This window comes from Callithrix jacchus, chromosome 15, assembly GCF_049354715.1.
Source record: "Callithrix jacchus isolate 240 chromosome 15, calJac240_pri, whole genome shotgun sequence".
Lineage (NCBI taxonomy): Eukaryota > Metazoa > Chordata > Mammalia > Primates > Cebidae > Callithrix > Callithrix jacchus.
Window position 1 is genome coordinate 39683076 of NC_133516.1, and position 27050 is coordinate 39710125.

The 27050-nt window shown below is 37.3% G+C and overlaps 1 protein-coding gene across 50 annotated transcripts in view; it reads left to right on the plus strand.

Moving 5' to 3' along the window:
• SLMAP (sarcolemma associated protein) overlaps positions 1–27050 on the plus strand; it is a 166195-nt gene that overhangs the window by 122631 nt on the left and 16514 nt on the right. For 28 of the 50 annotated variants that reach the window (XM_078351243.1, XM_008981872.5, XM_078351249.1 and 25 more), the window contains 7 exons: positions 5227–5286; positions 10957–11037; positions 11328–11387; positions 21365–21487; positions 22549–22623; positions 25766–26086; positions 26548–26665. In XM_078351243.1, coding sequence (XP_078207369.1) covers positions 5227–5286; positions 10957–11037; positions 11328–11387; positions 21365–21487; positions 22549–22623; positions 25766–26086; positions 26548–26665 — 838 coding nt within the window. Of the gene's footprint in view, positions 1–5226; positions 5287–10956; positions 11038–11327; positions 11388–21364; positions 21488–22548; positions 22624–25765; positions 26087–26547; positions 26666–27050 lie in introns of those variants that run through there. The other 22 variants (XM_078351260.1, XM_008981883.5, XM_078351270.1 and 19 more) reach the window with 2 other exon arrangements.

The window sequence follows — 27050 nt, forward strand, 5'->3', positions numbered from 1 at the left end:
GAGGTAGATCACAAGGAACCTTGTAGGTCATGGTAGGAACTTCAGATTTTGTTCTAAGAGTGAGTTCTGAGCAATAAATTACAATCTTCTGATATGTGTTTATAATTTTTAAACAGGTAGGTATGTAGATCTTCAACATACTAAAGAAAGACTGGAATAGCTTTCAAAGTCTGTGTTTATGCTATTTTATTATCTGCTATGTTCATGTAACAGGCATTTGCAAACAACTATTATGTATGTTTCGAAAGTGTGTTAGGAATTAAATTATTAATAAAATATTTCTCTACTTTCACCAGATTCTAAATTCCTATATTTCCCTCATTTATCTTGGTAATCCATTGTGAGTGCCTGGTGCATAGTAAATATTTGAAAGAATGAATATATTCCTTCAAGGAATTCATAGTAAGTTGGGCAAGGTAGATATAATGAGTAGCCACAATATAACTTATGAGAGAAACTGATCAGATACAAAGAAATACCTATGAATACTGATATTTAAACTGCCCCAAGGTGCTGTTTAAAGTACTTTGCGAGGCCAAGGCAGGCAGATTGCTTGAGCTCAGGAGTTCAAGACCAGCCTGGACAACATGACAATACCCTGTCTCTACAGAAAATGCAAAAAATCAGCCAGGTATGGTGGTGTGCACCTGTGGACACTGCTGCTTAGGAGGCTGAGGTGGAAGGATGGCTTGAGCCTGGGAGGTGGAGATTGCAGTGGGCGGAGATCACGCCACTGCACTCCAGCTTGGGTGATAGAGCCGGACCTTGTCTCAAAAAAATAAAAATAAAAAAATGGAAGTCTCCAAACAAACTGCCACTTTGGGGCCCAGTGGGTGTAATAAGCCCTGCACATGCATATAGGACTTTGTCAGCTTCTTGTTGCCTCATCCTTGAATATGAAGGGAAAGCAGACTTTTGAGGAAATTCATTCTTAACAAAGACAGAGATCAAAACAAATTAAAACACAAACAAAAATGTGACTAGGGAAGAAATAGAAAAAAGATAAAAAGCAGAAACTTTTTTAAAAGTATAATTTTTTTTTTTTTTTTTTTTGAGACAGCATCTCACTCTGTCACCCAGACTGGAGTGCAGTGGTGTGATCTCGGCTCACTGCAACCTCCACCTTCTGAGTTCAAGCAATTCTCCTGCCTCAGCCTCCCAAGTAGCTGGGATTACGGTCACCTGCCACCCCGCCTAGCTAATTTTTATATTTTTAATAGAGATGGTATTTCACCATGTTGGCCAGACTGGTCTTGAACTCCTGACCTCTGCCTCCCAGAGTGCTAGGATTATAAGTGTGAGCCACTGTGTGCTGCTTAAAAGTATGATTTTTTAAATTTCATAGATGAAACAAGATAAAGATGATATTTTTTAAAGGAGCAGAGTGCAAATAGAATTTTTGAAAACTAAAAATAATGATACCAGATTTTTAAGAACTATAGGAGGCTTGAGGAGAAAGTAGAGAAAATATCCCAGAAAATGTAACAAAAAGGCACGAGTTTTTTTTTTTTTTTTTTTAAGACGGAAAATTAAAGAAAATTTGGGGGGCTAATCCTAGAGATCTAACATCTTAATAGTGAATTCCAGAGCGGGAGAAGGGGAGAGAGAGAGAATGGAATAATTTATCAATTAAATAGAATATAAGATGATTCCCCAGAAATGAAAGATATGAGCTTGTAAACTGAAAAAATTACTGAGTACTTAGCACAATATATTTAAAAGACCACACACTAAGCCAGACACAGAGTGTCATATGTTATATTGTTTTATGTATACCCAGAACAGGTAAATCCATAGAGATAGCAAGCAGATGTGTGATCACCAGTGACTGTTGAAGTGGAGGTGGGGAGTAAATGCTTAGTGGGTATAGGGTTTTTGTTTGGGTAATGAAATGTTTTGGAACTAGGCACAACATAGTGAATATACTAAATTCTACCGCCTTGTTCACTTTAATGTTATTTTATGTTATGTGAGTTTCACCTCATTTAAGAAAAAAGAGACTATACACTGAGGAATATGAAATTTAAGAACACCAGGGATAAAGAGAAGATTCTGAAACCCAGAGAGAAACAAAGGGTATCATATAGTCATCATAAGCTAAATTTATAATATAGTAATAAATAAGCCATGAAATCTTTTTTTTTTTTTGGAGGTTTGCTCTTGTTGCCCAGGCCGGAGTGTAATGGCACAATCACAGTAACCTCTGCCTCCCGGTTTCAAGTGATTCTCCTGCCTCAGCCTCCCAAGTAGCTGGGATTAGGCATGCACCTACATGCCTGGCTAATTTTGTATTTTTAGTAGTGATGGGTTTCTACCTGTTGGTCAGGCTGGTCTAAAACTCCCGACCTCAGGTGATCGGCCCGCCTTGGCCTCCCAAAGTGTGGATTACAGATGTGAGCCACTGCGCCCGGCCAAGCAATGAAATCTTTGATGGCTCAACTCAACAAACATTTCTCATTCATGCTACATGTCCATAGTGAGGAAAACCACTCTGCTCTACATTGTCACTCAGGGATCGAGGCAGATGGGGTCTTAACTATGATCATAAGATAGTAAAGCTCCAGGGAATCTTGCCAATGTGTGCCAGTGTCTTGAGGCAAAGAAAGTTTATCCACATCGACTAGTTCTATGTCTTCCTACTGACTGGTATTAAAGTTCTTCATTAAAGGACTTGCAGGCAAATTAGAGGGAGGTAAAGGAGTTTCCTTGATTACTTTGATTTTCTCCCTGAACTCCTGCATCTGTTGCAGAAATACAATGTGTTCTGACACATCTTTGAAAGCCTCAGCAATGTTAAAAGCCATCTGTTGCTCCTGCAAGATGGTGTTGAGTTTGTTGATTTCTGGGTCATGTGCTTGCATAACAAGTTTCATGGTCTCAAAGTCAGGCAGAATTTCATTCTTCTTTTGATCCAACGTGTGTTGTAACTTTTCAAAAAATTCTGTCACTTTATCTGAATCTTTTGTCAGTGACTATAGGGATTTCCTCTTACTAGTTTCCAAGGTATCCAAGCAAGAAAGAGAATCTCCCCAACGCCAGGTCTCAGAGCTCTGGAAGAGGGACTCAAAGGCATCCCTTTCCTGAGCATACAAACTCTAGAAACTCTGGAGTTCCTGTAGTGGCATAAGGTGTAAAAAACTTATACTTTCTTTTAAATGCTTTAGCCCTGGCGAGCATGAGTCCTATGAACCTTCTTCAGTGCTAGGGAGTTGGGATGTGCAGTCCTCCCTGATGCTCAAACAGAGCAGGCAAACTAGGTGTTGCTGACCGTAAGAAATCTCTACTATGTGTACTGAGGGACAGGTTTCAGGCTGTATTAGATTCATCTTCTAGTTGGAAACTAAAAGACAATGGAACAATGCTTTCAGAATTCTGATGCAAAAGTATTTTCTGTAGATTTGTGTATCTAGTCAAACCATCAATCAAATGTGAAGGTAGAATGCTAACCTTTTCAGAGAAGCAAAATCACAAAATATTTACCTTCTGTCCACCCCTTTTCAGGAAATTATAACAAAGGAATAAAACAGGAAGAGGAAGATGGGGATATATAATGTGATAAATTACTTGGTGTGTTTGACAGTATTGAAAGTTGTATGGTTCTGTGAGAACTTGGGCTATTTTTGAGATATATAAAAAATAATAAAACAAAAAAATGAAGCATTATAAATTGAGTATATTGAATGCCATACAAGAAAGGAAATATAATTGTAGCCTACTGTATGACTATATAAAATAATTTGTCAATATAAATACCAATTATAGATTGACAAAATGCAATTCTTGAGGATGATAGTAGAAAATGGCAGAGCTTAATCATGTAAAATACATTGTCAATAAATAAAGTGGAAAAATAAAAAATCAATATATATTTAGAAATATAAATGTTAAGTATCAGAAGAAATGGGTAGGCTGGGCGTGGTCACTCATGCCTGTAATCCCAGCACTTTGGGAGGCTGAGGCATGTGGATCATGAGGTCAGGAGTTTGAGACCAGCCTGGCCAACATGGTGAAACCTCGTCTCTACTAAAAATACCAAAATTAGCTGGGCGTGGTGGCGGGCACCTATTACTTGGTGCCCAAGTAATCCCAGCTACTTGGGACTCTGAGGCAGGAGAATCACTTGAACCCGGGAGGCGGAGATTGCAGTGAGCTGAGATCGCACCACTGCCCTCTAGCCTGGGCAACAGAGTAAGACTCCATCTCAAAAAAATGAATTAAAAAAAAAAAGTAGAAATGGCTAAAAGTTGTAGGAAGTGAATTTTAGGAATGGAGTGAAGTAGGACAGAGGACAGGTAGGACAGCTTACATTATACATCTTAATCAAAATCTGTTACTTTCTGTTTTTAAAAAGGCAGAGACAAAGTGTCACATACGGCAAAGAGCCTATGAGAAATGAAAATTATGAAAAAGAGCTATGGGCATTGGCAGACAAGAGGCTATAATGATATTGGAGCAGTTTCAGTGGTTGAGTGGTGGATGTAGACCAAGTTGCAATAGGTTGTAGAGTAAGAGAATAGAAAATTTTATTCGCACATACTGCTAATGAAGGAGACCAACTGACATACAGCAGTAAGTAAAGGACCCAATAGATATATCCTCCTCAATGAAATGTAGAATATGAAAATATGACTCTAAGTTAGTTATAAGGAAGTACATTATACATTTACAGAGAATCCCCCATAAAACAAAATTTTTTTATTTCTTTGATTAGCTCTTCTAAAATAATTCATTTTACTGAAATGTGTTATTTAGCCATCTCTGCTGAGTTATGTCAGCAGAGAACAATAAGCTATCCATATAACTTAATTTTTATTCATTTGAATAATTCTTTTTCATAAATATTTTATTTCAACTCAATATTCTTTTTTGTTTGTTTGTTTGTTTGTTTGTTTTTGTAGTATCCTGGAATTCAAATATTCTTGATCTAAAGACAATTGCTTTGATTATTTCTTCTGAGTCCTGTTTATAAAAAGATCTAGGCTTTTAAAAAGGTGAAAATAAAAGGCAAATTGTCTGCCTGCCGCTAGTTTTCTGCATTAACCTGATTTCTCTGTCATAGTTCCAGTTCTCCTAGTTTCCCCTTCCAGATTCAAGTTTTTATTCAAGCTTGGTCATAGGAGTAATGTTATCATCTTTAAATTTGGTCATGGAATGTGTTACACTGCCTAGCTCAGGGAAGTGCTGCTCGGTTTGGGCTTGGATGGTAACGTTTATTTTCCTTGGCAGAGAAGCTGATCGTTGAAGGGCATCTAACCAAAGCAGTAGAAGAAACAAAGCTTTCAAAAGGTTTGTTTTCTGTTTTTTCTATGTTTTTTGACAGTTCTTTGATAATGAAGGTTAGTATATAGTTTCAAGGTTATAGTATTTTAACCATCAGTTTATTTCTTACAGATCACAAAATGGCAAGCCAATAACAGTATCAGATAATGTATAAAATAATTAGACTTCTATTTTAAGAAGGGTATCTTAACTGGAATGTTTCTTTCTAAGTCGGTGTATATTTGGGGTTTTTTGAATGTTAGTAGTTGGTATAGGTTTCTTTAGGTATTAAAGATTTGTTACAATCTCACTTCCAGCATTAATTTCAGCTTTGAGCTCAACTTTTAATCAAACACAATGTAAATCTTTTGTGATACAACTTAAGTGAAACCTGCTTGTAGTTCCATTTGCGGGGTTACTGTACCTTTAAATTCTCTTATGATATTTAATATTTTCTTAACTTTTGGCATCTCAGTTTGATTTAAACAAAATGATTGACTTTGTGAATATAGAATCTTCTTATTTTTTATAATGAATAGTCAAGTAATTGCCCGAAGTAGTTTATTGTGTTAATTCTGTTACACTTGTCAGAGAAGAAAAGTGAGTTTTAAAGTACCATATTGTCAAGTCACTTTTATATGTAGGGAAACTAGGCAAATAAATTTGGTGGCATGTGTTTATCATAGTAAAACTTTCATTAGACTATACCAGTATAAAATTTAAAACTAGATTCAGAGTGCTTTTGGTCTATTAAAACAATGAGTTATAAAAGTTTGAAATACTTAATTTTAGTACATTCTATTTTATTAAAGTAACTGGATTCATTTGGCTTTTTTAACTATTTAAGGGAATGGTGTTATTTCAGATATCTGGTGGTTTCTATTCTAAATTTTGTACACGGCAGATACCATATTTGGGGAAAAATGCATAGAATATGCATTGTTAATATTGTTCTGGGAAACAGGTACTGAGTTTCAGAACAGTGAACTATTTTTAGTACATATGGCACTTTATTTCACCTTATTAAAGTGAGATGAGAACAGACCTTAAAATAGCTTTTACCTCACCATCCAAATACCTATACAGATTAGTTGGTTGAATAGCCAGCACTCTGAAGTAGAGCCTTAGGAAAAAAATCAAGATACTTTATTAAAGTATCTTGCTATCTTAGCACTTATATTTAATGCATTCTAAATTAGAATATATTTGCTTGAAATTGTGTTGTCATTATTGGAAGTTTTGTGCATTACTGATTTCCCTTTTTAGTAATTTATTATTTTTATTTTATTGATAACATGATAGATGCACACATTTTCAGGATATGTTTTATTATTCATTGTATTCATTTAATGTGTAAAGAGCAAATCAGGGTAATTAGAATATCATCACTTTAAATATTTTTATCTTTGTCTGATTTCCTTTTAAACCTGGCTATGAACTGTTTATTGGAAGTCTTAAAGAACATACTTTTTGATCCAGCAATTCTACTTCTATATTTTTAACCTTTCTGTTTTTCTTTTCTTTTTTACTCTCTTTTGAGTGTCACTCTTGTTGCCCAGGCTGGTGTGCAGTGGCATGATCTCAGTTCACTGCAACTTCCACTTTCCGAATTCAAGGGATTCTCCTGCCTCAGCCTCCTGAGTAGCTGGGATTACAGGTGCATGCCACTACGCCTGGCTAATTTTGTATTTTTAGTAGAGACTGGGGTTTCACCATGTTGGCAGGCTGGTCTCAAACTCCTGACCTCAGGTGATCTGACTACCTCAGTCTTCCAGAGTGCTGGGATTATAGGCCTGAGCCACCATGCCTGGCCTGGGTTTTTAATCTTAAGGAACAAATTGGATAAATGAGCAAGAATGTTTGTTTTCAGTGTTGTTTAAAAGCAACAAGAAGAAAGCGTTTGTGTCCATTAATAAGGGTATTTATTAAATAAATTATGGCAGATAAGTCCATGTAAATGAATAGAATATATTCTTTAAGAATGATAATACAAAAAAAAGATATGGCAAGGAAAAACAAAAAGAAAAAGACTCATAATACAAATATAAGTTTTATATACTCGGGGATTCTCTTTCTTTTCTTCTTTCCTCTTCTCTTTTCTTTTCTTCTTTTCAACGGAGTTTCACTCTTGTTGCCCAGGCTGAAGTACAATGGCGCAATCTCAGCTCATCACAACCCCACCTCCCAGGTTCAGGCTATTCTCTTACCTCAGCCTACCAAGCAGCTGGGATTACAGGCATGCACCAACACACCCGGCTCATTTTATATTTTTTAGTAGAGACAGGGTCTCTCCATGTTGGTCAGGCTGGTCTTGAACTCCCCACCTCAGGTGCACCCGCCTCAGCCTCCCAAAGTGCTGGAACCACTGGCATGAGTCACCATGCTCGGCCGAATTTTTCTATCAGTAGTGAGTGAACACTTTACTAGCACCTTTCACAGTTAATATGCAAAGATATGCTAATCCTTGTAACAAACTAGATGGCTGAAATAAGTTACATTTTAAATCGAGCTAAAAAGTATTTTTTTTTTTTTTTGATTTGGCTAAATATTCTTTAATTGGTGATACTTTCGTGGAATTTTCTTTTTTGGGTTGAAAATATCAGCTGCTATAAATAAACAGTTACCAACTGTTAGCAGTCTTACCTCTTCTATTAACTCTAGGTATCACTTGATGCAAAATGTGCTTTCTGTTTAATTTCTAACTCAACTTGCAGTCATTAAATGTCTATATATAGCTTTGGAGGTAGAAGTAGAAAGAATATGTATAGATAATTCTGCCACTAACTAGCTGTACGCTCTCAGGCAATTTCAGTTCTTTAAACCTCACTTTCCTCATTTATGAAGTGAGATTGACAAAATGTGAGCCACCACTCATGGCCTTGTGTTTCATTCTTAAATCGATTTGATTTGCCTCGGTATAACTATAGTAGCAGGATACAACATTGAGGGACTATGACTTGACTTGCTAAAAACTTGCTTTCTGGCCAGCCTCAGTGGCTCATACTTGTAACCCCAGCACTTTGGGAGGCCAAGATAAGAGGATCGTTTGAGCCCAGCAGTTCAAGACCAACCTTGACAACATAGCGAGACACTGTCTCTTAGAAAATGCGCACACTCGTGCACACACACAGACACAGAGACACACACACACTCTCTCTCACACACACACACTCTCTCTCTCTCTCTCACACTCTCTCTCTCTCTCTCTCTCTCTCTCTTTTTGTCTCTCTCTCATTTTCTTGCCAGCCTGGGCAACATAGTGAGACACTGTCTTTTAGAAAACACATGCGGGCCGGGCGCGGTGGCTCAAGCCTGTAATCCCAGCACTTTGGGAGGCCGAGGCAGGTGGATCACAAGGTCAAGAGATTGAGACCATCCAGGTCAACATGGTGAAACCCCGTCTCTACTAAAAATACAAAAAATTAGCTGGGCATGGTGGCGCGTGCCTGTAATTCCAGCTACTCGGGAGGCTGAGGCAGGAGAATTGCCTGAGCCCAGGAGGCGGAGGTTGCGGTGAACCGAGATTGCACCGTTGCACTCCAGCCTGGGTAACAAGAGCGAGAGCAAAACTCTGTCTCAAAAAAAAAAAAAAAAGAAAACACATGCATGCACACACACACAAAAAAAAATTTTTCTTATTCAGAGTAGATATATGCTTTCAATCATCTTTTTTTTTTTTTTTGAGTTGGAGTTTCGCTTTTGTTGCTCAGGCTAGAATGCAGTGGCACAGACTCACCTCACTGCAGCTTCCACCTCCTGGGTTCAAGGGATTCTCTTGCCTGAGGCTTCACAGTAGCTGGGATTACAGGCATGCGCCACCATGCCCGGCTAATTTTGTGTTTTTAGTAGAGACGGGGTTTCTCCATGTTTAATCTGCATGGGGTTATATTATACATACTGCTCTTTATTAGGCTTAATTTTTACTGAGTAGTAAATATATCTTGAATAGTTTTCATTTCATAATAGATGTATTTCATTTTCCCATAATGAACAATACTTCAATGAGCCTTATGTATCCCATATGTGCTGTGTTATTTCCTTAGGAAAACTACTAGAAGTGGACATGCACATACAAACAATGAAATCTGTGCATAGCATTATAAAAATAATTATATGCTTTATAAATGTATAATCTTATTAAGGAAAGAAGTTATATACACATACACAGAATATTATAAAATAGAATATGATTAATTGGGGAAACAAAAGACACAGAGAAGATACAATTAAAAGGAGCACCATAATGGAGAAATGAAGACTTCCTTAGAGTTGATGGAACTTAAACTGTGTATTACAGAATGAATAGGCCAAGTAGAGAGAATGGCTGTTTTGAGGTTAGGGAAATATCAAATGAAACAAATAATTGCAGGACATGTTAAGGAGGCATGTATCAGCCCTATAAGGAAGCTAACATGACCAAAGCAGAGCTCCTGTGGGAATTAATGCAGGGACCAGATTACGGCTAAATTCTGCCATGTAAAGCTTGACTGAGACCTTGTGGAGAATGGGAAGATGCTATCAAATTTTAGTCAGAGAAATGACATTCTCTGCAAATGCTACCCTAAGGAATGCCATAGGTTAGGTGTAATGGCTCACACCTGTAATCCCAGCACTTGGGAGGCTGAGGCGGGAGGATTGCTTGAGCCCAGGAGTTCAAGACTAGCCTGGGCAACATAGTGACACTCCCCTCTCAAAAAGAAAAAAGGAATCCCATTGTGTATACAAATGTGCCATTACAGATGAGGATCTGTGGCCTAATTAATTGCCAGTTATCTTTAGTAAACTGTTGGGCCTATAGTTAGGATTTCTGAGGGCAATTCTTTGAAAATTAGGCCTAAGATGTCTTCATCTGAACCAGGCAGAAGACCTCTTGTAAATAATTTCAAAACTTTTTAAAAAGTTTTTTTCTTGGCCAGGTGCAGTGCCTCATGCCTGTAATTCTAGTGCTTGAGAGGCTGAGACTGGAAAATCATTTGAGCCGGGAGTTTGAGACCAGCCTAGGCAACATAGCAAGGCCTCATCTCTACAAAAAATTAAAAAGAGATAGCTGGGTATGGTGGCATGAGCTTGAAGTCCCAGCTTGCTCTGGAGGCTGAGGCAGGAGGATCCCTTGAGCTCAGGAGGTCGAGGTTGTAGTGAGCTGTATTCGTGCCACTGCATTCCAGCCTGGGCAACAGAGCAAGACCCTGTCTCAAAAAAAAAAAAAAAAAAGTTTTTTCTTACTGTGATTGAGGGACACTTATCTTTAGAAATAAAAGGCTGTTAATTTACTTTCTTTATAAGAACTAACGTGATTTTTTTAAAGAGTTTATGTAACAGAGCCTTTTCCTTTAATCATTTTTATACAGTGTCCACATTGTCTTGGGAATTTTACTGTATTTGTTGCAGTTCTCTGAATACTTTAGCAAAGCTTGCTTCATTTGTATTTCTAGTTGGCAAGTGGACAGCCTTGAACAAAAAGCCCCAGCCCTCAGCAAAGCAGACATGATCCACATTATAATTTAATATGAGCTACATGTAATAACCAGCATTCCATTTTGGACAAGGGTGGTGAAGAAGTAAGAGATTCAGTGACCTGACCTATTTTAAAAGTACTTCATGTACCTGTAGATTTTGAGCATTCATAGCCTGAAACAGTTTTATTGATAGAAGATATTTAACTGTAATAAGATTTTACTTTTATTTTTTTCTTGGTAGAAAATCAGACAAAAGCAAAGGAATCTGATTTATCAGACACTCTGAGTCCAAGCAAGGAAAAAAGCAGTGACGACACTACAGGTGAGTTTTAACCTAATGTGTATTGACCTGCAGCTATTAATGGCAGTTTAGGTATACAGGTTAACATGAGTGGAGATTTCGAAGTTTGTGTTTGGGGAAAAAAAATGCTTCATCAGGCCATCCCCTTTGAATCTTGGCTATTTTGTTAAAACTACTTTCAACTATCCAAATATAATAGAAGTATCAATTCTAATTGTTTGCTGAATACTGCCTGTAATTATATGTGTGTGTGTGTGTATATATATACGTATATATATATATATATATTTTTTTTTTTTCCCTCTCTCTAGACGCGCAAATGGATGAGCAAGACCTAAATGAACCTCTTGCCAAAGTGTCCCTTTTAAAAGGTACGTTAACATGTTTTTATGACATTGTAAACCAGGGTATCAAATCACCCTTTGTCATAAAATCTGTTCTATATATTATATAAAGTTTTAATTTTTAGTTAAGAGATTCAGATAGGTTCTGTAAAGTAGCAGGAACCAAAATTTAAAATTTTGGTGCTCATGCCCAGCATTTCATACAATTGTAGAATAATTTGAATCAGTCAAGATTATGAGAGGCAAAGTGTTAAGTGGTAGAATGTGAAATGCAGCTGTGTTTTTTGTTTACCCTTGTGTCTCTAATAGGAATTTATTAGCACTTTTAACATAATTAGGATAAGGCGGAATTCTTTCTTGAAAGATTCACTGGTGTGCTGTATTATCATATGGTAGCAGTTGTAAATTTCCTTATTTCCTGTCGTCTTCATCTTCTAGTAAATATCCCCAGATTCTTATGACACTCTTCTAGAAATTTTGGACTAAGAAATTTTAGATGGTGATAAGCAGTGCATGTAATGAACTCTTTGTCTCACCTCTAAATAGGAAGTACATGTATTTCTTGATATTTACTTGTTTAGAATAAAGTAGGTAGAAAATAATCAGCATTTATAATTTTTTTTTTTAAATAAAGTTTCTTGGGGATAGTTTACTGGAAAATTGCCAACATTCAGTCTCTTTTGTGTTGCCTTATTGTACACAAGGAAAGTTGACATATTGTAAGTTCAGCCCGATGGATTAATTAAAAATGGTGGTAGGGGTATACTAACACCAGACAACTCTCTGGGATCAGTAGCAGCCTATGGAAATTTCTCTTTGTGGAAGTGCCTGTTGTTATGGCTGGACTAACAATGAATCTCCTTGTCCAGGCCCAGAGCTTTGGGATTATGTAAGAAGGAGCACTCTTACTGATTTATACTTTTTTTTTTTTTTTGAGACGGAGTCTCACTCTGTTCCCCAGGCTGGAGTATAGTGGCTCTGCTCACTCCAACCTCTGCCTCCCGGGTTCAAGTGATTCTCCTGCCTCAGCCTCCTGAATAGCTGGGATTACAGGCGCACACCACTACGCCCAGCTAATTTCTTGTATTTTTAGTAGAGATGGGGTTTCACCATGTTGGCCAGGCTATTCTTAAACTCCTGACCTCATGATCCCCCTGCTTCGGCCTCCCAAAGTGCTGGGATTACAGGGATGAGCCACCGTGCCTGGCCCTGATTTGTACTCTTCTTAGGTGATCTTTGGTGTTGATAAGGCATGATTTTTTTCTAATGTCATAATAAAATATAAGTTAATGTTAGTATGGTCCAGAAATCTCATCTCAGAAATACAATACCCTTATGGTATAAAGTGTAGTTACTGGTACTGAAAGAATCATTGTCAGACCCTATGGACCTTTATGGGAATGTGGAAACAAAAGAAGGGAGATAAATAAGTAATGAACATACCCATACAAAAGTAGCCCTCTTTATGGTCTTTCGTACTGCAGAACTCTCCCAGAAGTCATTTCTTTCTTTTTTGTTGTTGTATTTTGTTTTTTATTTTTGTAGGTACATAGTAGGTGTATACATTTATGGTGTGCATGAGATGTTTTGGTATAGGCATGCAGTGTTCCCAGAAATCTTTTTAACTGCCAACATAAGATCGATTTATAGTGTTTACGATTGTGTCAATTGTATTCAACTATTATTAGTGTTTTTCTGATTTTTGTAAGTCTGTTTGAGATTTGATTTTTATCCCATTGCCTACCACAATGCAGGTATTTAGTAAAACTCAGATATTCAATGAATGAATGAATAATAGTCTTCTTACATTAAAATTATAAAACCACAAGAGCATTAGGAAAGTAACACTAGCCGCAAAGCTGAGAGTCAAAGAACTCTGGGTTCAGTCATGGCTTTGCCATGTATTTGTAATATGTCCTTGGCAAATTGCTTAACCCCTCTGTGATTCAGGGCTTTTTCATGTATCAAATGGGGGAATCTATAGGATTATTGTGAAGATTGAATGAGAGAGTGTGCATGGACCATTTACCATGGTGTTGGGAACTAAAGTGTTAACCACCATAATGAAGACAGTGATCATGATAATGATGGTGACTGATAAAATCAGACCTATGTGTTGAAGGACTCTGAGTAACTCCTTATTAATTAAATAAGATTGTAGGATTTTAAAATTATTTCCTACATTATTTAGGAACAATAAATTACTAGACCAGCATATTGACCTTTAGAGCTATATAAAGAAGCTACATTTATTTTCCTTATTCAAACTCTGTACCTGACTTCCTGAACCATTATTTTCAAGTTTTTTTCCCATTTTTTTAAAAAATAGCCAATCTTTATTTAGAATTATTGTGCACTACTTATCATATTAGTCGGCTAGGACAAGGAAAAATAATAATAAATATTTATTATGAAATATAATTAAAATGATGATAGCAATAGTACTTTTTCCCTGATATAGTAATCATTTTGATCTATTTATGCTACTTTTAAATGAGAAATAAGTTAATCAAACTATGTTTTCTCTATGCTTGAAACCCTCTCCCATAAAACATTTTTTAAAAATTGAATTCACTTCAAATCATGTCTATTGCAAATTTGCTCTATTTGGGGAACCTTGCCAGGGACTGCAGTGGTTTTAAAGTTTAATAAGACAGTTGGACTGGGCATGGTGGCTCATGCCTGTTATCCCAACACGTTGGGATGCAGAGGTGGCCTGATCACTTGAGCCCAGGAGTTTGAGACCAGCCTGGGCAAGATAGCAAAACCCCATCTCTAAAAAAAATTGTGTGTCTGTAGTCTTAGCCGGTCAGGAGGCTGAGGTGGGAGGATCACTTGAGCCCAGAAGGCAGAGGTTGCAGTGAGCCCAGATCATGCTACTACACTCTAGCCTGGGTGACAGAGCAAGACTCTGTCTCAAAATGAAAACAAGGCTGGGCGTGGTAGCTCACGCCTGTAATCCAAGCACTTTGGAGGCCAAGGCGGGTAGATCACCTGAGGTCAGGAGTTCAAGACCATCCTGACCAGACCAACATGGTGAAACCCTGTCTAAAAGAACAAAAAAAACAAAAAACAAAACTATCCTTGGGATTTAAGGGATTTTTAGACAAACTAGTAATAGTAAATTTTTAAAAACTTTGTATTTTCCTTATGCCTCAACATATCCACAAACAGGCTGTGAACACTCTGCCCCGGCAACTAGATGCACCAGTGTGATAAGGCTGGTCCCTGCTACAAGTTCCCCTTCGCTGACAGTGGCCTAATGAAATTTAATGAAATCACCTCATGCCTTTTGTTGTTTGTGTATCGTGACCCTCAATACAAGCATTTGCCTACAGGCCCTCACTCTATCAGTTATACCTGTTTGGTTGAGCCCATTCCTTCCTTGGCCTCCCATATGGTTCCCTGCATGGTGTATCTTGCCTCCCTCTCTGGGACCTTTGAGTATAATAAATGATTTAGTTTTATATGCCTCTCCAAGTATAATTCCCACATCTGTGTTGGAGTGATCCTTAAGGACCCCACAGGGGGACTTACTCCTTCCCCTATTTTCCACACAGACAGGTATAGATGATAATAAGCTGATTATTGGTGATTGTCGCATAGAATGTCCAGGGTTTTTTTGTTTGTTTGTTTTGGAGGATGGGGAAGAAAGGCATTTTGAGTTTCATGGGACAAAAGTCATTGAAATGACTCTATAAATAGTGTGTCTTACCATATGCGATATATTCAGTGATTAAAAAAAAAATTAAACTAAACCTGAATCTGATCAAGACTGTAGCTTCAACTGCCAATTTGTAGGACAACTGATTCTACAAGACACAAAACCCAGCTTCTTTAGTAATTAAATTAGAAGGGGGAAAAGGGAAAGGAGATGGGGGAAATCCTATAAATTAAGAGAGATTTAAGAGGTATGCCAACTAACTACAATGCATGAACCTTGTATGAATCTTCATTCAAACAATTCAACTGTAAAATAAATTTGGGACAATGGAAAATAGTAATACTGACCTGGATATCAAGCAATTAAGAAATTGCTCATTTTTTTCCAGTGTGATTATGGTATTATAGGTATTATTTCTTTTTAGTCTTGTCTTAAAGATGTTATAGATTTTTTTAAAATTTATATCTGTAAAATATTTTTAAGTGGGTAGGATTACAAGAAGAGTAGATAAAAGAATATTTCCTTCTTAGAAAAAGGAAATATTAAAAATCACAAGCTAGATCATATGGGTTGGGTTTGAGGATTGATAAGTATAATTAAAGTTTGTTCACATAATCCTTTGAGTGTTTTGTAAAGTAGAGTGATCATTATAACAATTCAGCGGCTTCTGAGCACAGCAATGATATGATCAGATCTGTATTTGGGGGAGGTTTATTGAATGAACTGGAGTAAATAGAGGCTACAGGTAGAGCCATCAGGAGGCTTAATCATTTGAGAGTCTGAACTAGGGTAATTACTGTGGAAATGTAAGAGAACAAAACCCACTTGCGGCCCTGTTATTCTCATCTTTTATCTCTCCCTTGGTAATCTTATCTAGAATCCATTGGCCTGAGACACTATATATGGGAGAGAGATGAAAGTCAGCTGTAACTCCAGGATTTGACCCTGAGTGACTGAAAATTAACAAACATTTGTTTCTGGAAGAAAAAGTGTCCTGGTAGCAGCTGTAATGGTTTTAATTTGGCATACACTAAACAGGAAGAGTGACCATGAGTTTGCCTGGAACCATTTGTGCCTATTGTCCCAGCATAATTATCATTAAAAGTGCTCTCTTTCATATTCAAAGATGTCCCAGTTTTATATGGTCACTCTAGAAACTGGAAATGAAGCTGGATGTCCAGAACAGAAACTAGAACCAACAAGTCATTTTCTTTTAATTCTCTGATGTTTTATTGACCTGAGAGATAGAGAGATAAGATACACAAGGAGGCTATAGACAGAAAACAGGAACCAGGTTTGGAAATTCTCTGCACAGGGGTGATCAATGGTAGCAGAGGGAAGTTCTAGTGAAAGAAAAGAACAATGGGGAAAGTAAAAGATCTAGCTGTTAAGAAGGAACCCGGCAGTTCAGAAAGAGTGGCAAAGGGGTAAGAATTGACAATAAGAGGCTGCCACCTGAGACTGTTTCACATGACCACACATAACCACAATGGAAAGATGATCTTCCTGCAGGGCGAAGGTTATTCTCATCAACCAAGCCTGCAACTAAAGGGAAGAGTGATAATAATGGAAGGAGGACACATCCACTTGCCAGGTCACTTTTATCAGTTGATGACATGACCTATGTTATGGCTAGATCAGCTTTTCACAAGCACACACCTGAAAAATACAATTTGGGGAAAAAAATTCTTTGATATGGCCCTTTACCAAGTGGTTCAGTGTGTCTTTAAATATATTTAGAGGAAAGGTCAGAGTTTAAGTTGAATCTCCAGTCACTCTTTTAAAGATATTTTGTATAAATTTAATTTTAGGATGTTATGTAGGTAGGTATTCTGTGGGCCAGGGCTGGTTAATTTAGTCAGTTCATTTATAGTATGAATTTACAGGATTTAGCCTTGGTCTGAGAAAAACTGGCTCCTGGCACAGACTGTACACCAGGCAGTCCTAAAGATAAACAATTTGTGTTAAGGAAGAAACAGATTCTGGTAATCTTTACAACTTATGTTAGTTACTCTTAATTACATTTATTTTCATGTGACTTACATGTCTTAATAAAATGACTTTGGACCCAAGCCACAATAAGCTAATAATGTATTTTCCGATACAAACATAGGATTACAATGAGACCTTGATCAACCTTTACACAGAAAGAATTGCTCATTAGTCTTTGATTTGAAAAAAATAATAAGGTACTTGGTTTACTAGAAAGAGGATCTGCACACTAAATACTCAATTAGTTTGAATATAGTTAGATTATTATGTCTGTGTTTATTATTATTATTATTTTTTTTTAAGACGGGGGTTTCACCATGTTGGTCAGGCTGGTCTTGAACTCCCAACCTCAAGTGATCCAGCCGCCTTGGCCTCCAAAGTGCTTGGATTACAGGCATAAGCCACCACGCACAGCCTGTCTGGGTTTATTAAGCTTAATTTGTAAAGATTTTTGCCATCTCCACTTCTATGATCAAACACTATATAGCATTCAAGACCAGCCTGGGCAACATAGTGAGACCCTGTCTCTACCAAAAAACAACAAAACTTAGCCAGGCACAGTGGTGCATGTCTGGCTAAGTCCCAGCTATTCTTGAAGCTGAGGTATGAGAATTGCTTGAGCCCAGAAGGTAGAGCCTACAGTGAGCAGACATTGTGACACTGTGCTCTAGCCTGGCCAACAGCAGACCCTGTCTTGAATAGAAAGAAAACAAAACAAAGAATCAGTTGCACACATGATGGCCTTTATGCTTAAATACCTCAGAGTGCATTTCTTACTTCTCTTGTGTAACTACCGTACAATTCTCAAAATTAAGAAATTAACATGGGTACATTACTATTCTCAAATTCAAATACCTAGTTCACATTTTGACAGCTTTCTCGGTAATGTTCTTTATGACATGGCCCAGCATGGTAGCTCATGCCTGTAATCCCAGCACTTTATGAGGCCAAGGATCACGTAAGCCCAGGGGTTTGAGATCAGCCTGTTGCAACATAGCAAGACCTCATCTCTACAAAAAAATTAAAAATTTTGCTGGGTGTGGTAGCACATGCCTGTGGTCCCAGCTACTTAGGAGGCTGAGGAAGGGGGACAGCTTGAGCCCAGGAGGTCAAGGTGAGGCTGCAGTGAAGTGTGACGGCACCACTATACTCTAGATTGTGCAACAGAGCAAGACCCTGTCTCAAAAAAGAGAAACCGGGCTGGGCACGGTGGCTCAAGCCTGTAATCCCAGCACTTTGGGAGGCCGAGATGGGTGGATCACGAGGTCGAGAGATCGAGACCATCCTGGTCAACATGGTGAAACCCCGTCTCTACTAAAAATACAAAAAATTAGCTGGACGTGGTGGCGCGTGCCTGTAATCCCAGCTACTCAGGAGGCTGAGGCAGGAGAATTGCCTGAACCCAGAAGGCGGAGGTTGCGGTGAGCCGAGATCGCACCATTGCACTCCAGCCTGGGTAATAAGAGCGGAACTCCGTCTCAAAAAAAAAAAAAGAGAAACCAAGATCTAAATGTTTGGTGTCCTCATTGCTACTGGTATATAATTGCTTCTAGCCCCACTCAGTGGACAGACTTAAGAAGTGTGAGTGTGTGTGCATGTGTGTGTGTGTACAGTTGCACACATATCTATATTTCTATATGTATAACTTCAGATTTATTCAAGTTCATACCCTACACCAGAGGATTAATCCTTTTTTTTCTTTTCTTTTCTCCATTTTTTTTGTTTTTTTTTTTTCGTTTTTGTTTTTGAAACAGAGTCTCACTCTGTTGCCCAGGCTGGAGTGCATGGAGTGCAGTGGCATGATCTCGCCTCACTGCAGCCTCCGCCTCTCAAATTCAAGCGATTCTCCTGCCTCAGCCTCCCGAGTAGCTGGGACTACAGGTGTGCATCACCAAATCCAGTTAATTTTTGTATTTTTAGTAGAGAGGGTTTTACCATGTTGCCCAGGCTGGTTTCGAACTCCTTACCTTAAGTGATTCGCCTGCATTGGCCTCCCAAGGTACTGGGATTGTAGGTGTAAGCCACTATGCACAGCCCAAAGGATTAATTCTATCTTACCTATTTTCGTATCTGTAATTCTCTTCTTCAACAGTGAGAAAAGTGGCTTCCTTTATCTGCAATATATTTATTTGAGCATTTTTAGAATACCCAGAAGGTTGTTTCAGAATTAATAGCCAGTGCTTTTATAAAAAAGAAACGTATTTAATTTTTTTTTCTTGGTTATCAAATTATTAACATAGAGCAATAGTCCTCAACATGGGACATTTTATCTCCCAGGGGATGTTTGGCAATATCTGAAGACATTTTTAGTTGTTGTGACCTGGGGGGTGGGGCCCGGTGAGGGGCTACTGAATCTTGTGGATAGAGACCAGGAAAACTACTAAACATCCTACAATTCATAGGGTAGTCCCACAGCAAAGATTTTATTCAGCCCAAAATGTCAGTAGTGCTAAGGTTGGAAAACTCTATCACAGAGCAAGGAAAATATCTACTTGAAGAATTAATGTCAATGTTTTTGTCAGACCACTTGAATGTAAGATGTAGACATTACGATAATTCTCTCCTAAATATTCCTTTAAAAAAGGAGCATTGTTCTACATAATGACAAATCCAGAAATGGGGGCCAGGACCTTTGCAGACTCCAGTGAATGGTGTTAAAAGAGCTGTGAGAGTTTTGTAGCTAATGCAACAGTGTCTCTGTAAAGTCTCTCTCTCTTTCTCTGTCTCTTTGCCCCCTTCCTGGCCAAAAGACCTTTTGAAGGAAGAATTAACAGGTCGACTAGAGTAGATGAATCCAGAATCAATTTTTTTTTCTTTTTTTTGGAGACAGAGTCTTGCTCTGTCGCCCAAGCTGGAGTGCAGTGGCGTGATCTTGGCTCACTACAATCTCTGCCTCTGGGTTCAAGGGATTCTTGTGCATCAGCCTCCTGAGTAGCTGGGATTAGAGACGCTCATCACCACACCCAGCTAAGTTTTAGTAGAGACGAGGTTTCACCATATTGCCCAGACTGTTCTCAAACTTCTGACCTCAGGTGATCTGCCTGCGTCAGCCTCCCAGAGTGCTGGGATTACAGGCATGAACCACCGTGCCTGGCCTAGAATAAAATTTTTCTAGAGAGAAAATTAGGATATAATCTATGAATATGAAAGTATGTATATGTAATTTCCAAAACTTGTTGTAATTGTATTGTGAAAGTTATTCTTAACTCCTTTTTGATGGATTGAAGTTATTATGCTGAGGTACTTATAAGCCAAAGTGATACTCAAATAGAATACACTAGAAGAATATGGCTTAACTGATGATATGATTATTACAGGCAGTGTTCAGTAGCAGAAAGTTTTAAAACAATGAAAAAAGAGCAGAATAACTGGAGAGGAAGGAGGTTAGGGGAAGGGGCATATTTGAAATAGAATACTGGATTTAATTTATTTCAGTGAAACCACTTAGGTTACATCATTTAATATATTCAGCAGATATTTTGTTTTGTTTTGTTTTTGTTTTTGTTTGTTTTTTGAGACAAAGTCTTGCTTTGTGGCCCAGGCTGGAGTATAGTGGCATGATCTCGGTTCATTGCAGCCTCTGCCTCCTGGGTTCAAGCAATTCTTCTGTCTCAGCCTCCCATGTAGCTGGGACTACAGGCATGTGCCACCATGCCTAGCTAATTTTTTGTATTTTTAGCAGAGACAGGGATTCACCATGTTAGCCAGGATGGTCTTGATCTCCTGACCACCTTTGTGATCCACCCACCTTGGCCTCCCAAAGTGCTGGGATTACAGGCGTGAACCACCGGGCCCGGCCCAGATGTGTGTGTTGAGGAAAAGGTGATGACAAAGTAGGCTCAGTAGAGCTTTCAGCCTAGTTTTTTATTTTGCTTTTCATAATTAGAATAATTGTGCTAAAATTTAGCTGCTTCTTGACGAAGAGTTTCTTTTTGTTATCCATATCCAGTTAAGTTCCAAGTAAAATTTTTCTGACTGGTTATCAAGAAATTTCAAAATCATGAATAAGAATAGCATTTTGCTCATCTCACTGAATTTCAAGTCTTAATAAGCGATGAATTATAATCTATCACTGTAATTATTTATTTTGATGCTAAAATTGTGAATATATAATTTATGTTAGCATACATTTTATAGTGTCATCACCATGATTACTAATATATATAACTGTATTTGTGTTTTCTCCCAACTACTAAAATGCTTACTAGAGTTTGCTTCTAAGTTTTATTTAACTCACTGGTTCTGTTGTTTATGTATGTGTAAACCTGAAAGAGATTACCAGTCTTTTATTGTAGAGATTATAGCGTGATACTAACTCTTGCTTTTAAAATAAACATGTTTTTGTCAGATGACTTGCAGGGTGCACAGTCAGAAATTGAGGCAAAACAAGAAATACAGCATCTTCGAAAGGAATTGATCGAAGCCCAGGAGCTAGCTAGAACAAGTAAACAAAAATGCTTTGAACTTCAAGGTGAGATCAAGATTACTTTGGCTCTTTAGGGATGTGTGGAGGCAGCACAATATAATTGGATGGTCCCAAACTTGGAGTCCAGAGGCACGTTTCAGATTCACAACTTTATGAGATATGTGATCTTGTTATGTTTACTTGACCTCTCTAAACTTGTGTTTCAGGTCAGTAAAATGAGGAGAGTTACAGTTGCTCTACCTTCACGTTATTGATGTGAAAATCAAGTAAAATCTTTACTAATTGAGAGATCTTAATAGTTAATTGCATATTAAGTAAAACAAAAGGAAAACTCAAATTTCTAAATTTTAGTTACAACTAATGTTAGCTAATGTCCTGGCCACTTTCTTTTCTAGTAGCTCACTTATCTGTAGTGTCATAAGCCGATGGCATCTGTACAATTCCCTAGAGGTTACATTTCTGTATCATTCACAGTAACTACCTAGTTGCAGACAATTAGTAACTCAAAGAGTCTTAAAATGAGAAAGTGAATGACCTATGGAGTCCTCATGTTCTCCAAGATGGCCTTCCTGCCTAGTAGGAAGATTTAAATACCAGGAGGGAACTGGGAACTTCTTGTTACTACTTCTTTCCTGCTTCTCAAAGAAATGAGAATTGGTATTCACTTAATTTGAACCTTTTGGAGGATCCAGGCCAATATATTAAATTACAATGAAAAAATATTTAGTAAACAGCAGTTATTTAGTTTAGTGTTTACTGTGTGTTTGGCAGTAAATATGAGAATTTTAAGTCTTTTTAAAATTTTAAGTTCAAAATGCTGATTAACAATTATGAAGAATGCTTGTCATGTTAAGGAAAGAACATATTATCTTGGTGATACCAGGTCCAGAAAAGTCTACTACTCAGTTGAATAGATTTATTACTTACTACAGTTTTGTGTTTCTAAAATCTTTAAACTAACTGCTAATACTGATAATACTTGCTCCCTAACTTTTGTTTCAGTTAGCTTTTAGGAGAGAATTTTAAAAGAAATTTCTAGCTGCTCAATTCTGAATACTTTCATTAATTCACAAAACTGTTAATAGATACTGTGTTTTTACTTTTAGCTCTTTTGGAAGAAGAAAGAAAAGCATATCGAAATCAAGTTGAGGAATCCACTAAACAAATACAGGTTCTTCAAGGTACGGAAGTCCCCAAGGCTGTTTGAGATGGTTATTATGTGTTTGTTTTTAGTGATTCAAAAGAAATGGAGGCCCGGTACAGTGCTGGGATTACACACCTGTAATCCCAGCATTTGGATGCATCACCTGAGGTCAGGAATTCAAGACCAGCGTGGCCCACATGGCAAACCCCTGTCTCTACTAAAAATATAAAAATTAGCTGGGCATGGTGGCGCATGCCTGTAATTTCAGCTTCTCTGAGGCAGGAGGATCACTTCAGGAGGCAGAGGTTGCAGTGAGCTGAGATTACACCACTGTACTCCAGCCTGGGAGACAGAGCAAGACTCCATCTCAAAAAAAAAAAAAAAAAAGGAATGAAAAGTAAGAAAGCAGAGAGTCCCCATTAATCATGGCTTTGATTCTCTAGAACCTCACATTTTAACATAGCTCTTGGTGGAGCTTTATTTATTTATTTTTTTAAAGAAAATTCCAGGGAAGATGGTCCAGTACTCCAGTATTTAGACAGAGTGGAAAAAGCAGAGGTGAAGATTTGGAGTTGGTAAGACTGTCACTCTCTGGGTTATGTCATGAGTTCCTACAGAGGGCCTTTGGATAGGAAATCTATTCGAGCCACTCTGCATCAGCACTTTGAGCTTGCTGGTATATGTATATATTCATTGCTCGTGTAGATATATTGACATCTAATGCTCACAACACACTTGTATTTCAAGAAAAATTATATATCACATGGAATAGGATAATGATCTCTGCACTGACTTCATTGATAATGGCTATTCTTCTTATCACAATTTTGCTATTTCTTTGTCTGGGCTATCACAGGGTCATTACAGAAGTTTCCAGAAAGACTTCTGCCTGTCGAGTGTTTACTTCAAGCCGGAGCTCCTGGTGTATTATGAGGAGATTGTATGATAACCCAGGAGTGGTCTTTCTTTCCCATGCCGTTGTAAAATTCCTAAATTTTTTTGCCTTCTTGTCAAAGAAGAAGCTAATGTCTTAAAATTTTAGCTTGAGAAATGGGTGGGGAAGAAATTAAATAGACAAGTAATCACTATTCAGAAGAGAAGGAAGAGTCATTATGTGAAACCTGAGATACTTGCCCAAAAATATCCCAGAGAAAAACTAGTCTTTTTGGTTTTGTTTTTTGAGTGAGACATTTGAATTATTTAAAATTAGAATTTCTAAGGTATGTCATATGTGGTCATGTTTTTTGTTTTGTTTTGTTTTTTGAGACAGAGTTTCGCTCTTGTTGCCCAGGCTGGAGTGCCACGGCTATATCTTGGCTCACCGCAACCTCCACCTCCCCGGTTCAAGTGATTTTCCTGCCTCAGCCTCCCCAGTAGCTGGGATTATAGGATGCACCACCACGCCCGGCTAATTTTTTGTATTTTTAGTTAGTAGAGATGGGGTTTCTCCATATTGGTCAGCCTGGTCTTGAACTCCTGATCTCATGATCCGCCCTCTTCTGCCTACCAAAGTGCTGGGATTACAGGCATGAGCCACCGTACCCAGCCTGTCATATGTGTTTTTAAATGGAAAGCTCTTAAAACTCCTATTGTAGTTTAATACCATTACCCATTGGTTTATATAAATCTGATTTGAATCTCTATTTTCATCCTAGACTGTGTAGGGGCAATTTTTCCTAAAGGTTCTGTAACATAGTGTTGCCTTTTGTTTTAAACCTGTCTTGCCCAAGCATCATTGAGTGCCCCCTAGTGCCAGCATGTGTTAGCATGTGTATTTCACAACTGTATCAACAAATCATGATCATTTCTGGCCATTGTGCCCTTTCAGATTCCAAACTTATTACCTCTCAATCCTTCCTACAGACTTAGTTTAATATCTTCTTAATGTTTACTTACATAGCAACTTCCTTTTCTCCCGCCACTAAATTCTCTTATAATTATTTTCCTTTGAAACTTTTTAAATCTACAATTTCCTTATAATATGGTAACCAAGATTAATTTTCTTATTCTGCATCAAGTTTTTTTTTTGTTGTTGTTGTTGTTTTGTTTTGTTTTGAGATGGAGTTTCACCATGTTGGCCAGGGTGGTCTCAAACTCTTGACCTCAGTTGATCCACCCATCCTGGCCTCCCAAAGTGCTAGGATTACAGGTATGAGCCACCACACCCAGCCCACCAAGTTTGATTTTATACAAGTTGTTTCCGGTTTGGGTCAGGAGCACAAAGCCAGATATTTAAAAAAAAAAAAAAAAAAAATATATATATATATATATATATATATATATATATATATACTGCTTCAATGAGGTGGTATTCATTAATTTTATTAACTCATTAATTCAACCAATAATTCTTGATTGTTTTCTATGTCAGATATTGGGATATCCCCAGTACTTTACAGCCTTGAGCAAAACAAATGTCCTACACACATGAGGTATACAGTCTAGTAGAAAAGATAAACAGTAAGCAAATTAATAGATAATATGATGTCCAATAAGGACTTCAGAGAAAAATAAAGCAGAGTAAAGAGCCAGAGAACAACAGTAGGCTGTTTTCTTATAAGAAGTCATCAGAAAAGGCATCTTTAAAGAATTGACATTTGAACAGAAAAATTGATTGAGCATCAGCTGTTTAATGCTTACCATTTGACCAAGCAATTCTACACATAGGATTTACCCTAAAAAAAAAGAAAATAGTATGGTATATAGTGTTTAAAAACTGAACAGCCTAAAATACCAAAAATAAAGGGTTGGGCAAATAAGTTATATATACCATAACTATTTTTTGTTGAAAGTTTCATCATACTCTAGCTCTCTCCTGAATATTAAAAAAAAAAAGTTTCATCAACTGAAGGATGGGGAACACTGTATATATTATGTTCACTCCCTATTTAAGGTTTGTTTTTATATATGTATAAATGTATAGAAAAAAATCTAGAAGGATAAATACCAAAATGTTAGAAGTAATTTTCTGTGTGTTGGGGAGATTAAGATCACTGGTTTTTTTCCTCTTTGATATATATATTTTGACATTTTCTGCATCAAATGTGGATTTTTTATACACTTTAATCAAAAGCAACAGCTCTGACAACCCAGGCTATGCATTAAGTACAAACCTGTATGGACTGTTCTTTTATTTCTAATTTCAATGGGCCAAGAAAATGATGGATATACTTTTGCAGCCCAGTTGCAGAGGTTACACATCAATATTGAGAATCTCCGGGAGGAGAAGGACAGAGAAATCACAAGTACTAGAGATGAATTGCTTAGTGCCCAAGATGAAATTTTGCTCCTTCATCAAGCAGCAGAAAAGGCTGCCTCTGAGCGGGACACTGACATTGCCTCTTTACAAGAAGAGCTTAAGAAGGTGAGAGCTGAGCTTGAGCGGTGGCGGAAAGCAGCATCTGAATATGAGAAAGAAATCACAAGTCTGCAAAACAGTTTTCAGCTTAGATGTCAACAGTGTGAGGACCAGCAGAGAGAGGAAGCAACAAGGTTGCAAGGTGAATAAATGTATTTTACGTAAAACTCTTAACGTTTGACATTGATAACTTCATAACTTGTTTAAAAAAAAAGCATGCAGGTTTTACAGACTTTTTTTTCTTTGATAGCAATCAGTTGTATAATCCAGTGTTTCTATATCGGAGCTAAAAATGTATTTTCAGGTCTGCAAGTTCTACTTAAAAATTTATATATTTTTACAGTTTTATATTTTATTTTTAAATTGTTAAAAATTGCTTGCCTTATAAAAGTGAAGTCGAAAAAAATACTATTCTAGTACGAGCTGATATCACTTCCTGAGGTATACATGCAAAGTAACAGGAATCAAATAATTAACCATGTAAAATGTACATGCTTTTAAGGGGAAAAATGATGTTCTTCTCTGAAACATTTTTCTTTATCCTTTGAAATATTATGGAAGTTATGTGTCTGTATTAACAAATATGTTTTGGGACTATTTTAGGTGAACTGGAGAAGTTGAGAAAGGAATGGAATGCATTGGAAACAGAATGCCATTCTCTAAAAAGGGAAAATGTTTCACTATCATCAGAACTGCAACGGCAAGAAAAAGAATTGCACAAGTATGCGAGAACTCTGTTTTTCAGATATAAATATTTCTTTAACTTAAATTTTCATCTAAATTAAATTTAATTTTAATATTTAAATACTTTACATGAGCAAATGTTCAGCCAGTCTCTGTTTGGCTATTTGGCAGGTTAACCATACTGAATAAATACTTAAGCTTTTTTTTTTTCCTTGCCACCACCATTATCCTGCATGTTCTTTCCTTGTATTCATGGAATACAGATTCATTAAATGTCCCAAGGAAACCCTGAACAAACAACAGAAGTCTGTAATTCATAGTTGAACTTGCCCTAAAAGTTAATAAATTTTAAATATCAATTGCTTTTATTTCACACCAGTGATCTCTTCTTTTAGTAAGGATGATCAGGAAGTGACTGCGAT